This window comes from Crinia signifera, chromosome 3 (assembly GCF_055691185.1).
Source record: "Crinia signifera chromosome 3, ASM5569118v1, whole genome shotgun sequence".
Lineage (NCBI taxonomy): Eukaryota > Metazoa > Chordata > Amphibia > Anura > Myobatrachidae > Crinia > Crinia signifera.
In genome coordinates this window covers 71278606-71293269 of record NC_139219.1, presented here as the reverse complement: position 1 = coordinate 71293269, position 14664 = coordinate 71278606, and the positions used below count along the sequence as shown (strand labels likewise).

Sequence of the window (14664 nt, the reverse complement as noted above, 5' to 3'; positions counted from 1 at the left end):
GTACAACTGGGCTGTGAAAATGAAAAATTAAATTTTTTTACACAAAAATGCAGTTCTGGCTCAAAATTTTTCATTTTCACAAGGAATGAAGGAGACAAAGCACCCCAAAATCTGTGCCGCAATTTCTCCCGAGTACGGCAATGCCTCATATGTGACCAAAAAATACCATTTGGGTGCATGGCAGGACTCAGAAGGGAAGGAGTGATATTTGGATTTTGCAGCACACATTCTGGTGGAATGAATGGTGGGTGCTATGTCGCATTAGCAAGACCCCCGAAGCACCAATACAGTGGAACCCCCCCACAAGTGACCCCATTTTGCAAACTACACCCCTCAGGGAATTCATCTAGGGGTATAGTGTACATTTCAAACCCCCAGGGGTTTCACCAATTTTGGTACAACTGGGCTGTGAAAATGAAAAATTACATTTTTTTACACAAAAATGCAGTTCTGGCTCAAAATTTTTCATTTTCACAAGGAAAGAAGGAGACAAAGCACCCCAAAATCTGTGCCGCAATTTCTCCCGAGTACGGCAATGCCTCATATGTGACCAAAAAATACCATTTGGGTGCATGGCAGGACTCAGAAGGGAAGGAGTGATATTTGGATTTTGCAGCACACATTCTGGTGGAATGAATGGTGGGTGCTATGTCGCATTAGCAAGACCCCCGAAGCACCAATACAGTGGAACCCCCCCACAAGTGACCCCATTTTGCAAACTACACCCCTCAGGGAATTCATCTAGGGGTATAGTGTACATTTCAAACCCCCAGGGGTTTCACCAATTGTGGTACAACTGGGCTGTGAAAATGAAAAATTACATTTTTTTACACAAAAATGCAGTTCTGGCTCAAAATTTTTCATTTTCATTGTCAGTATAAGGACATCCCTCTTGTCCTTATATTTGACCAACAACATATTTTCGGTGCATATTCCCCTGCTTTCACCCTTTCTCAGTAATTGGGCAACGTGCGTTTTTGGGAGGCCTCTTTGGTTCTTGCGCACAGTACCGCAAGCTGCTGTACCTCTTGAACCAAGGGCCTTAAACAGGGGGATGCTGTTGTAAAAGTTATCCACATAGAGGTGATAACCCTTATTCAGGAAGGGGTGCACTAAATCCCAAACAATCTTTCCACTAACACCTAAGAGGGAGGGGGGGCATTCTGGCGGTTCAATTCTTGTGTCCTTCCCTTCATATACCCTAAACCTGTGGGTGTACCCTGAGGTACTTTCGCACAGCTTATACATTTTTATGTCATACCTTGCCCTCTTATTGGGAAGGTACTGGCGGAATTTAACCCTTCCTTTAAAATGTATAAGTGACTCGTCTACACAAATACATTTTTCGGGGATGTACATCTCAGCAAATTTGGCGCTGAAATGATCAATGACCGGCCTGACTTTGAATAGCCGGTCAAAGGTGGGATCATCTCTGGGTGGGCACTGTGCATTATCGTTGTAATGCAAAAATTTAAGGATCGTCTCAAAACGAGTCCGGGTCATGGCCATACGATGAAGTGGGGTGCTGTACAGAACATCTGTACTCCAATATTGTCTAATTTCTGGCTTTTTAACTATGCCCATATGTAACACCAGACCCCAAAACGTCATCATCTCTACTGCATCTACAGGGGTCCACCTAGCAAATGATGACGTGGGGTTTTGAGCAATAAACTGCTGGGCATATAAATTACTTTGGTCCACCATTAAATTTATAAAATCATCAGAGAAAAAAACTTTGAAAAAGTCAATTTCTTTGAGGCCTGTAGTATCAAATTGGATTCCTGGGTTGGCCAAAAACTCAGGAACCTGGGGCTCAAAATTGTCTGGTGGTGGGGGGTCTCAGCTGCTCTATGGGGGCGTCTTTGAGGGGGTCCCTCATCACTAGAGGAGGAAGAGGAGCTTAAGGCGAATGCAAATTCATCACTTGCATTACTGGCTGTGTCAGTGTCAGAGGCAATAAGGGCATATGCCTCCTCCGCTGAAAACAGTCTTTGCGATGATTGGGACATTTTTTTATTATTTTTAAGTGTATTGTTTCAACACGTGTATAGTGTAGGGGGGGGTACAAACTTTATTTCAACACGGGGGGTATGTAGTGTGTATGTAGTGCTTTAACACGTGTAAAAAAAAAAAAGCTCCTGCGCCAAAAATTGAGCACAGATGTTGGTCAGTAATGTCCGTCACTGATCAGCGCTCAGCGGGCACAGGACACCCACAAAAGCACCGTGGGTGTAAAAAAAAATAAAAAAAAAAACCCACAGCACCCTCCAAAAAAAAAAAATTAAAAAAAACTGCTGATGAGTCAAACGCAACAGGAATTTGATCCAAAAAAAAAAATTAGCTCAACCCTGTGCCAAAAATGCTGATCAGTGATGTACGTCACTGATCAGCGTTCAGCGGCCACAGGACACCCACAAAATCACCGTGGGTGTAAAAGAAATAAAAAAAAAAAACCCACAGCACCCTAAAAAAAAAAAAAACTGCTGATCAGTGATGCAACACTGATTAGCAGTGAGGGGCAGCAGGCACACAACTTTTTGTGCAACCTGACAGGGTATATTTAAAAAAAAAACCCTGCACCCCAAAAAAACTTGCTGATCAGTTAATTTATACTGATCAGCACAAAAGGGGGGCAGCAGGGGGCAGCAGAGACAAAATTATATCACACAATATTATTCTCTGACACAATGATGCTGCAGCAGCAGCAGCTCAAGTACCAGGAAGTAACAGCAACCAGGAAGCAGCAGCAGCAGCTGGCAGCACGGATGCCACCACACCACAACGCTGATCAGGTCAGTATAAGGGCACAGATGGGCACGGAGACCGCTCTGCACGCTGTTCCTGACCGGAATGGCGGCTGCAGGGCTGTCTCCGGTATTTTCTATGTGGTGTATTGGCTGTGATTGGTCCGTCGGTCCGACGGACCAATCACAGCCTTTGGGGGCAGGTGGGGTGACCACCAGTGACACCCTTACACCCGCTGGTGATTGGTGCTGTACTTAACAGCACCAATCACCACCGATCCCTGTGTCACCGAGTGACGTTATTCGCCGGTACACAGAAAACGCTGTAATTGGCTGTTCACATTTGAACAGCCAATCACAGCGATCGCCGATGGGGGGGGGGGCATCAATGCCCCCCCCTGGGCAATGAGGGAAGATGTCTGCTGTCAGGGACATCGTCCCTCTGTCACCGCGTCTATAGACGCGGTGACAGTTTAATGGCATGACGTACATTTATGCCATGTGTCGGGAAGTACATCCCGACCATGACGTAAATGTACGTCAAATGTCGGGAAGGGGTTAATAAAAATATTTTGTAACAAAAAAAAGAGAAATTTTGAAAAAAATATGAAGATTTACATAAGCAGAGTCATTCTATATTATATATTCTAAATAAAGTTGCAAAAAAAAATTGTGATGACAATTTTCAATATGACAGTTTAAAACAATGCTTTTATTTTTTACCAATTCACCACTTTTGTTTAGCCTGGACAGCTAATTAATATTATTTTTTACTATAACCAGTTATTTATGTAGCGCACACATATTCTGCATAGCTTTATGGAGAGAATATGTCACCATTTACATCAGTGCCTGCTCCAGTGGAGCTTACCATCTATATCCCCTACCTCATGTTCATGCACACACATTTATTCTAGGGTTCAATTTGTTGGACGCCAGTTAACCTACCAGTATATTTTAGGATTTGCTTTTACGATGAAAAGTTGACACATGAGTTTTCACGTGTTTTTTTTTTTTTGTTTCAATGTAATTACTTGAGCACGTTTTTCTGCAATTATTGTACTGCATCCCCTTGCATGGCTCACTTTGACTGCCATGCTTTGGGCCAAGTTCCCGAATGAGAGTCCACATGAATGGTTATATGACTCAATAACTGGGCAAGAACACTAGGAATGGAAAAAGGTACCCTCATTACCACAATGCCTCCAAGAGGAGTTTGGTGACAAATGAAATATGGTGTTAAGCTTTGACAGCATCTTGTATATACTTCATACTTATAAGGTTCTCAGCCAGGTGGAGCCAGGGTGCACAATAGAGAATAATAGAGTGGAATGTTCTAGACCACTGAGTACACACCAAAGGATTCAAATGAAGACCATCCAAAGAGTATGACAAGGAAACAGAGTTAACAAAGCTAAGACTATAGATTTTTTATTTAAATATGCCCCTAAATGTCAATATCCCTGGTTCCTCTGTTACGCAATAAATCAGATCATGAGGAGCAAGGCATCAAACAACAACAATCCCTCTTTTGCTATAATACTGGAACAAAGACAATAACATTAATACTGATGGTTAACCACAAATTTTGTTTTTGCTGATTAGTGTTAGGGAAATGCCAGGCCAGCTATTCTGAGTGTTAAACGGAAGCAAAAAGTCACTTAGTCACCAGCTGAAACATCAGCTTTCCTCTGGTCACAAGTCATGACATGGTTGCGGTGTTGCAAAATACTCAATGAACAAATGGACACACACTGGAAATAAGAATAAGAAGTCAGGCCTCATCACTGTCTACAGCCGCATACCTCTAGGGTATCTGAGGAGCCAGGGGAGATGCGACCTGGCCCGGTAACGTACTTCTGCCCCCGGCCGCATCACATGAGACTATGCCGGGCAAGTGGCTAATGATAATTACAATAATAAAGTTATACTTTAAATTCTTAAAGTGCAATACCCCATAATAACACTTCCCCTTTCTTTGACCTGGTATGTTTATGATAGTGGTACCTCCCCTAGTTTCACAGTATATGAACTATACTTAAGTTCCTTATACTGGCTATAAAGGAATATAGTGTGCACCAGACAACTATTGTGAGAAGAAAAGTCTTTGAGAAGAAATATAAAATAATATATTTAAATTACAACCAACAGTGCTTATTACTTACAGTATTCACCATTAGCAAAACAAAAACACTTTGTTACTAATAATTACTACTACTAAATATGTTTATACAGTATTATTCTTTCTAATAGCAGCTAGGGATGGCCATGATTGCTGTTGCCATTGATTTCAATAGTGCAACTGACCATCAATAGAGGCATATTATGCCTTTGGGCCAATCAAAACATGGGGGCGGGGCTTCACAGGTGTCAGGGGCAGAGCTATGCTCCATGTCCCATCCCACGTGTGAAAAAAAAGAGTTATCATTTATGCTTGACATCAAAGGAGGGAAACCACCTGGTTCTCTCCTATCAAAGGCAAAACTATTTTACATCGACCATAATCCATCAATGTTTTCGAATCATCGATGGTCAAAGGCAAACCCTAATAGCAGTAAAATAATGCAATAAGTAAGGATTCCGCCATGTATTAGCAAATACTTAATATTCCATGCTTTGCATATTGGACTTACTGGGCTTCCGTAGACTTTCCATGTGTGTTTTATTTTATAACCCAGAAGAGCTCCATTCACAACACTTAGAGAAGGCTCAGTCCATGTGACCTTCAATGCATTTGAACCATTTGATACTACTGTGATGTTCTGAGGAGCAGTAGATGGGGCTAAAAAGAAATTGTCATAATTAATAGTGCAACCAGTAAAGAAACTCAATTTCATAATTAGTTTATGAAAGAACTGAGACCTGTGCTATACTTCATTAAGAGATTCTCAAGATCAAGCTCTGCTTATATTTTTATTCATTTATTTGTGCTCTTAAAGATATCATGAAAACCTGGTCTAACAAGCATTGCTGCGATACTTGATATAAAGCGAATGAACACATCAGAGATTGTGTATGATGTTTTGGCATTATTCATAATAAAACTACAGTCTTCATTGAAATTAAGGCTAATATACTGTATCATGTACTAACTAGTACAGCTGATGAAGTTAGTAGTGCCCAAATATGTATTAACATTTAAAACTCCCTGATCATCCATAAGCACAGAATATAAATGGACTGTAAATAGAAAATGTAAGGAAAAATCCTGTGTATTGTAATATGAATAAAGTGAATATTCTCATTCAATCATATGTTTCCTTGCCTCGCACTTAGCCTTCTGGTGAGATGCAAAACAAATTGCTATACCAGGCCTGGCCAACTTGTGGCTCTCCAGCTGTGGTGAAACTACACATCCCAGCATGCCTTGCCACAGTTTTAGCATTCCCTAATAGCAAAACTTTGCATGCTGGGACTTGTAGTTTCACCACAGCTGGAGAGCCACAAAATCTTCAAATAAGCATTAATTTGAAGCATATGAAATTTGGGAAAATTATGAAAACACTACAGTTGGCTCTGTTAGCTTAGCATCCCTTTCCTTGAAGATAGCTATATAGCTATATATCTATATATCTATATATCTATACACTTTGCATTGTGTCCTTTTGATGTGTCCTTGCGCAATAGCTAATAGTCATAACAATCTTTATTGTCAATTCTAAATATTATAATAAAGATATAATATAAAATATTTATAGGCATCTATTGCAGACAGCATCCTTTATCTTGATGTTATCTGATGTTTATCAGGTGTTCTAAAACAGTGGTACTCGAAATCCAACCATGGTTTCACAACAGATCATGTTTTGCAGATTTCATCTGAGCAAGCAGGTGGGATCATTCCTGACCCATTCCTATAGATGAAGTCACTGATTAAACAAATCGAAAAAACATGAACCTGTTGCAGTGGCGTAGCTTGGTTTGGGGCGCCCCCCGCAGTTAATGGGGGGGGGCGCCCCCCTGCCGCCCGTGCCCCTGCCCATTGCCGCAGGCTTACCTGTCTGCGCGTCCCGGCTCCCCTCCTGGCTTCAATTAATTCTATGGAGACGGACCACGATAAAATGGCCGTCCCCATACCGCAGACAGTTTCAGAGAACTGTCTGCTTTATAGGGCGGCCATTTTATCGTGGTCCATCTCCATAGAATTGATTGAAGCCAGGAGGGGAGTCGGGACGCGCACTGCGCGCAGACAGGTAAGCCTGCGGGGGATGGGGGGCGGCGGCATGACTATAGTACCGCAGCCCCCCGGAGCCCCCACATGCACAGCGCCCCCCCGCGACCGCGGGGGCTGCGGTGCTATAGTTACGCCACTGACCTGTAGTGGTACTTGAGAACTGGACTTGAGAGCACCTGATCTAACATAAGTTTTCTAAAATAAATTTAGTAACTACAATTTCTGTATTAAAATCACCTACTAGCCAAACTGGGATTGTACTGGAAAATCAAAAATAGTGCTTGTGCATGTATTGTGTTTAGATAATTGTTATGTTTTTGTTTTTTTAAGTAAGTTCTACTGGATTACAAAACATTACTTGCAGATACTTTTGGCAACGCTAATGGAAAACAATTATGAACTGACCGTGCACTGGACGGTTCTTACCTCCTTCTGTTGTTTTGGCCACAATCCACGAGCTTGCCGAAGACCATCCCACTTCATTCATGCAGGAAACTCTGACACTGTATTCAGTAAATGGCTTCAGCTGACTAATTAGATAATTGTAAGGCGGCACTGCAGTGCTACTATATGTCATCGAGGAATTGTCGTTCCACTCTGTGGTTTCATTCACCTGTAATGACAAAGTACAATACATTTGATTGGCTGTTTCCCACACTCACTATAAGATCCTTCTAATAGTAGTCACACACTAATAATTACCAGTGAAACATTGCTCTAATGGTCTTATGATTTAGACTACCATTGTGAGTTATGAACCTTACATGAACCCCTGAAAATCACTTATGACAGTTCTAACATATGGATTATATAATATATCTTGAGTATCCTATCCAAATATCCATTATCCAAATTATTCTGAAAACCATACATTGCATAAAGTGAAAAAAAAAAATGTCTTGCTAAAAACATACTGGGAATATCTGTACCAGCACTACTGGGGGCATGATATGTAACAAGCACTCCTGATGACATGATATGTACTGTAACTGGCACTACTGGGGGCATGATATGTAACAGGCACTAAATAGGTACAAGAAAAAGATTGCTTAGCATTCAAATTCAGTGCCTGAGATAGTACACAAATTTTGTGTCATGTTTTGAAACCTTGCTTTATGCACAAATAAAATATATTTGTGTGTATTTCATGTGTTTGTACAACATAAACGCAAGATATCTATGAATACATCATTGAAATATAAAAAATATTCTGAAATACCGAATAATCCATTATCCAAAATTCTTCTGGTCACCAGCATTTTGGATAAGGGATACTCAACCTGTAGTAATAATACTAATGCTAATATGATGAACAGTTTCTGGCAGTAAAAATATAGCCATACTAGCAATTCATTTCTAAGAACATATATTGGTATTTTCCCCAGTTATGGCGCTTTTGACGGCCAATTTTGACAATGCGATTTCTATTGAACTTCCCGGAGCCCAGAATAATACAATACTGACTATATATACTTGAGATTTTGACTATGGATGATTTTGACTACACTAGACTGTATACAATATAGTCAAAATTGGCTCACATGCACAGTCTATTTTTTCTTGCAATAACGATCCCATGGGACCGCACATCAGCAACACAAGCTGTATACACACTGTGCGATTTGTACTAACTTTTCTTCAGATTTTTTGCTAAATAGTCAAAATCAGAAGCTCAAATCGCACCATGTAAATGCAACCTTTAGATTGTTTTAATTTATTGGCCTGTGCAACCAATCTTTTTTGATTGCATTCTATGGGCTTCTCTACACAGCGCTGGTTGAGGGATGATGATCTGACACGAATACCTACCAGCATGTCCTGCAGCCGCCGGGGTCACTCTGTCTGTATGCAGAGGGACTCCCGAATCACAGACCCGGAAGTCCAATAATGAACGAGTATTGCAAAGGAAAGCTATTATCGGAAGGGCTGTATTTTACAGGTTAGTGCATATGCAATTAGCATAAATGGGATGCCTGATGCATGGTGGGATGCGCCAATGAGGTTTAGTGCATCCCGCCTTTGCACAGAACCGCCTATGCAATTGCGATGTTCAAACTACAGACTTGCTAATCTTCACAAGTGAAGCTGCCGCCCAGAAAATAATTTGCCATTCCAAAAGTTGTCAGCATTGACACAATAACTAGTAACATGGACTTCCAGAGTGAGTCTATGGTCATGCAGACTGGGCGCAGGAGTAGCAGCTATGGCGCAGTGTTTCTTATCATCGCAGCTGAAGTTTGAAAATGGCAGTTATACGCCTTTGCTGCCACACTTTGTCCTCCTCCAAACTGTCCCTTCCTCTCAATTAATCATTGTTAAATTCTCACTGGGAGTGGGTGGCTTTGCAAATGTACATTGGCATGGGCACAGTGCAGTGCTAGCAATAATCACTCAATTGCATGGGCACAGGCATTGTGCACAAACATGAATTACGCCCTATGCAAAACTAGCATTGGTGCAGCAGGTGCATTGCAGTGACCTGTGCTGTGTGAATAGACTTAAGGAAGTAAAACCACACATTGGCCCTTATTTAGATCTGATCGCAGTACAAATGTGCTCAAAATGAGCAAAACCATGTGCACTGCAGGTGGGGCAGATGTAACATGTGCAGAGAGAGTTAAATTTGGGTGGGGTATGTTGAAACTGAAATATAAATTGCAGTGTAAAAAATGATGCAGTCAGTATTTACCCTGCACAGAAACAAAATAACTCACACAAATCTAACTCTCTCTATACATGTTACATCTGCCCCACCTGCAGTACACATGGTTTTGCCCATTTTGAGAACACATTTGTACTGCGATCAGATCAGAATAAGGGCCATTATCCATTGTAGTTAGTGTTGGGAAATGTCTCTTTACAGGTATAATATAAAACAAAAAATGCACCAGTACAGCTTTTCTGTTAAAGAAACATTTACAATACAAGTATGCCTCCAAGATTTATTGTACTATCTAGTAGTTTCCATGATATTTATAGCTCTTTATTTTTATAAAGAACAAAAGTTCATGAACCCTGTCACAATAACCTGTTTTTAGTGCAGGAGTGGCAAAATGATATAAGAAAGGCATATGAATATAGGAGGACGCAGCTTATCTTGAGCGACCAGAGTATAATGTCTAAAATGAGTGAAAACAAATGAAAATGTATATACAGTATATATGTAGAAATTAAGAGAGAGAGTGAGCAAGAGAGAGAGAGAGAGAGAGAGAGAGATAGATAGATAGATAGATAGATAGATAGATAGATAGAGTGCGAGTATTGAGCCACCACCTCGTCTCCTAAGAACAGCACACAGGTAAAGAAAACATGTTTTTATACATACTATAGGTTTTTCTGACATAGAATCCATGGGAGTAGTCATTTGTTGCTCAATTATCCTAAAATAACCCTAGGGTCCTCTAGTCCTTTACTGTAAGTACTGTATGTAATCTGAGTACTGTAACAATGTATATATGCATACCTCCCTACTGTACCGCTTATTTTTTTAAGGATGTACCCGTGTCCCTCTCGCGGCCAGCAGTGTCCCGCAGTGGGGGGGGGGGATGCAGGACACCCCCCCGCCGACCCCCCGGCGTCCCTTAATAGACGCTGCACACAGAGTCTATTCTTGTAGCCAGAGGGGCTGGCCAGCAGCTCACGGAGCTGCTGGACATGGCCCCACAGCAGCGGGAAACGGGGACGTGGCCTCGTGGCAGTGCTGGAGTACATGCCACGCCCCTTTTCACTAGGCCACACCCCTATCCCATGTCTATGAGGTCAAATGTTGGGAGGTATGTATATGTACAGTAGATTGTAAGTTTCACTTTTAATAACAACTTAGTGGTTAACGCTATTCCTCAAATATCACTAACATTTCCCGTTTTCAGTATTCTAGAATTATGTACAGATGATTTCATTCTTTTTTTTCCTTGGTCAGTAATTTTACCACCTGTTTCTACAGACAGAAATCCAGAAAACATTACCTGTTAAGGATACATCAGGAATGGATTTGAAAACGAAGGACTAGATTCTTATTTATTTTTAATTGAGATTTTTTTTTTTAGATTTAAATCATCTATACCCGGAGGGCCAAGAAAATAGGTGTTTTCAGATGTATTTGATAACTACACAACCTGGTTTGACATATTCAGTGACTCATTAACTTCTAACTCACCGAGGACGTCTATTTCAGATATTTAAGGATGTTCCCGTGTCCCTCCCGCGGCCAGCAGTGTCCCGCGGTGGGGGGAATGCAGTTGGGAGTCCCCCCGGCGTCCCTGAATAGACGCTGCACACAAAGTCTATTCTTGTAGCCAGAGGGGCTGGGGGCTGGCCAGCAGCTCACGGAGCTGCTGGACATGGCCCCACAGCAGCGGGAAATGGTGACGTGGCCTCGTGGCAGCGCTGGAGTACATGCCATGCCCCTTTTCACTAGGCCACACCCCTATCCCATATCTATAAGGTCAAATGTTGGGAGGTATGTATATGTACAGTAGGTTGTAAGTTTCACTTTTATGAACAGTATGGTTAAATCCTTGTGGCACTATTTAAAGAAAATATAATGTTGATAATAAAATGACAGTGATACATTTGTCAAGCCAACAGACAGATTATCGGGGAAATTTACTAAAATGGGGCTTACAATCAGATACAGTACAGTGACTTTGAGAGTCTAATGTGGTACCCAAATTCCACATGAGGGACTACTCCCTTTCCTGTCACCAGCAGCTAATGCAGGAAACAACTTCTTTTATCCAACTTCCTGAACTACACTAGAACAAAAGCAGAGCAATAATAGCTGTGCTCAGACTTTTCATTTTCACTTTAGGTGATAGAAAAGTTAACCCTTATACAGTATATAGCGTTTATCTCCCATACCACATAGCTATATAAAATATGTCACCTATAAAAGCACTGGCCATTGTGTATATTCCTCAGAAATGAGTCATTTTATTGTCTGCTTATAAATGCCATCCTGTAACTTCATTTATGAAATGAATTTCCGTTATTAGTCAGGACTGAAATCGGTACAGAACTTAGTAAAGTTGTTTTTATACATTTCCCACGAGGACCTGTTACAATGTTTAGGGACTATCTATCTTATGGAGATGACTCCATCTTTATGAATGCCCGCACTCTGATGTCATGAATGGATTCGGTATGAAATCCCGACGGTCAAAATCCCGACAGGGTCAAAATTCCGAATGGGTCAAAATACCGACAAGGACAAAATCCCGACATTTAAAATCCCGACAAGGACAAAATCCCGACATTTAAAATCCCGACAAGGACAAAATCCCGACATTTAAAATCCCAACTAGGTCAAAATACCGACATATAGAATGTACCAGGGGCGGATTGGCCCACCGGGAAACCGGGCTGTTTCCCGGTGGGCCGGCATATTTTTAGGGTAAAGGGCTGCCCTGCCTCCTTAACAGGGCCGGCCGCGGCATCTCCGTGCATTTTGCCCTGTTTAAAGATGGCCGCGGCCGGCCTCATAGTGTTCCACAGTCAAAATGGCCGCGGGAGGGCTGGTGCGCATGCGCGCGCGCACGCAGCTACTCCCGCGGTCTAGACAGAGCCAGGCTTCCTGCTCTGGCTCTGCCCACGTGATCCAGCCATCCCAGCAGCGCGCAGGATTGCTGCTGGGCTGGATCCGATAGGCGGCAGCGGCAGGCGGCAGCAGCTAGCAGCACAGTACCCAGCGCACGCAGTGGAGGAGCAGCCAGGTCCCAGGTTAAAAACAAGCTATTAGTGATGTGGCACTGGAAGAATTTATATTTATCTCTATATATATATATATATATATATATATATACTATATATATATATATATAATATATATATATATATATATATATATATATATATATACTTTATCTGGACAATGGTTTGTTCGATCATCAGCTATTCCTAAGCCTTTTAGAGTTAACTGTGAGGCGGAATTATTTTCTGTTCGACGGAAAGTTCTATGCCCAGCATAGGGGGTGTGCCATGGGTTCTTCCGTGGCACCCTCCTATGCTAATATCTTTATGTTTGCCGTTGAATATGATTTATTCCTCTCTGACCCGTCCACTAGGGGACACATGTTGATGTACACCAGGTACATCGATGACGTGTTCCTGCTGTGGACGGGCGGAGAGGAGCGTTTTGTCCAGCTCATGACCCAGGTCAACAACAGCAGCCCATTTATAAAATTTACATATGTCTGTCATCCAGAAAGTTTGCATTTTTTGGATGTTCAAATCTCTTTGAAAAATGGTAAGATCAGCACGCATGTATTCAACAAACCTACTGATCGCAACACATTGTTGCGATCAACAAGTTACCACCCACCGGCTCTGAAGAGGGGCCTACCCCTGTCGCAGATGATTCGAACAGCCAGAATCACCAGTGACAGGGAAAAGGTGCCCGAGAGCTTAGATTGTGTAGTGGACAAGTTTCAAACAAGAGGTTATTCACATCAAGAGCTGCTTAAGGCCAAGCAAGATGTGCTGCAGATGAACAGGGCTGATTTATTGAAACCCTCCAGTAGAGACAACTCCAACGTGATCCCCTTGGTCAGTGATTTCTCTACGGTCCACCCTATCCTTCAGAGGGCTACGAAGGCCTTGTGGCCTATCGTTAGCACCGATAAGGATCTCCCCACCTTTCGGGATAAACGTCCCATTATTGCTTTTACTAGAGGGAGGAACCTAAGGGACCGGTTAGTTAAATCAGATATCACTGGTCTAGGAAAAAGCAGACACCCAAATGTGTATGTCAAACCGGCTGGATGCTATAGCTGCCATAACTGTATCACGTGTAAATTCATGACAACATGTAAAGAATTCAAACATCCCCACTGTGAGAAACAGTTTAACATCAGGTTTGTCTTGACTTGTGACACTACTCATGTGGTATACATGATCAAGTGCCCATGTGGCCTGTGCTATGTGGGCCAGACCTCGTGTAAATTTAAACAAAGAATGGCAGGTCATAGATCCTCCATTGATCTGGCTTTGAAGGGTCGTAATATAGATCAACCAGTGGCTCGGCACTTCAGGGAGGCAGGTCACCCCCTGGAGTCGCTGAGATATTTCATGATTGACCACGTGCCTGTCTCATTGAGGGGTGGCGATCGAGCCAAAACCCTCTTATTGAAAGAATCGCAGTGGATTGTCCGGCTGGGCACCACTAGTCCTGGAGGACTTAACGAAAAAATAAATTGGAACAGCCTAATTTAGTGTGGCTGGGAGTAGAAAAATTGCAGTCTGTCCCTATACAGCATGGAGACAGCTTATTTGTATGACCACTGGGTGACAAGGTTTTCCTACTTTTTCCTGTTAAGGCAGGCTCTGTCTCAGGTCATTTATATATTATGTAATATGCTAGTTAAACATTTAGGTATTGTCCATGTTTAATATGATTGAAGCACTTTGCATTATTCTGTTGTATGTTGTATGTTTGTTTGTTAGGTCTGTGATTTACTGTACGAGCTAGGTGCAGGGCTAGAGGTACCAACCAGGAGTGGCGGTGAGCCTACCTGGTGGTACGCTTTGTGTCCTGCTGCTCATTATTGTAATAGATGATTTCTTATGTATGTATGTTCATCTCATAGTATATTTGTTTTGTCCTAACAGGCTGTGCTGCCCTCCAACCACCAGGGGCCGCTGCGTCATCGAAGTGCTTAGGACCTGTAGGACAGGTGGAACGCATTCAAGCCCGGCTGGAACGCACGAGCGTCACTTCCGGCTGTGGAGGATGGAGATCCCGGAAGT

At 42.2% G+C, this 14664-nt stretch overlaps 1 protein-coding gene across 1 annotated transcript in view; it reads right to left on the bottom strand.

Moving 5' to 3' along the window:
• The window catches only part of MERTK (MER proto-oncogene, tyrosine kinase), a 109658-nt gene that overhangs the window by 41404 nt on the left and 53590 nt on the right, over positions 1 to 14664 (bottom strand). The window contains exons 7-8 of the mRNA XM_083175981.1: positions 7348 to 7534; positions 5381 to 5529 (exon numbers count right to left, since the gene is read on the bottom strand). Coding sequence (XP_083032107.1) covers positions 5381 to 5529; positions 7348 to 7534 — 336 coding nt within the window. The remainder of the gene's footprint in view (positions 1 to 5380; positions 5530 to 7347; positions 7535 to 14664) is intronic.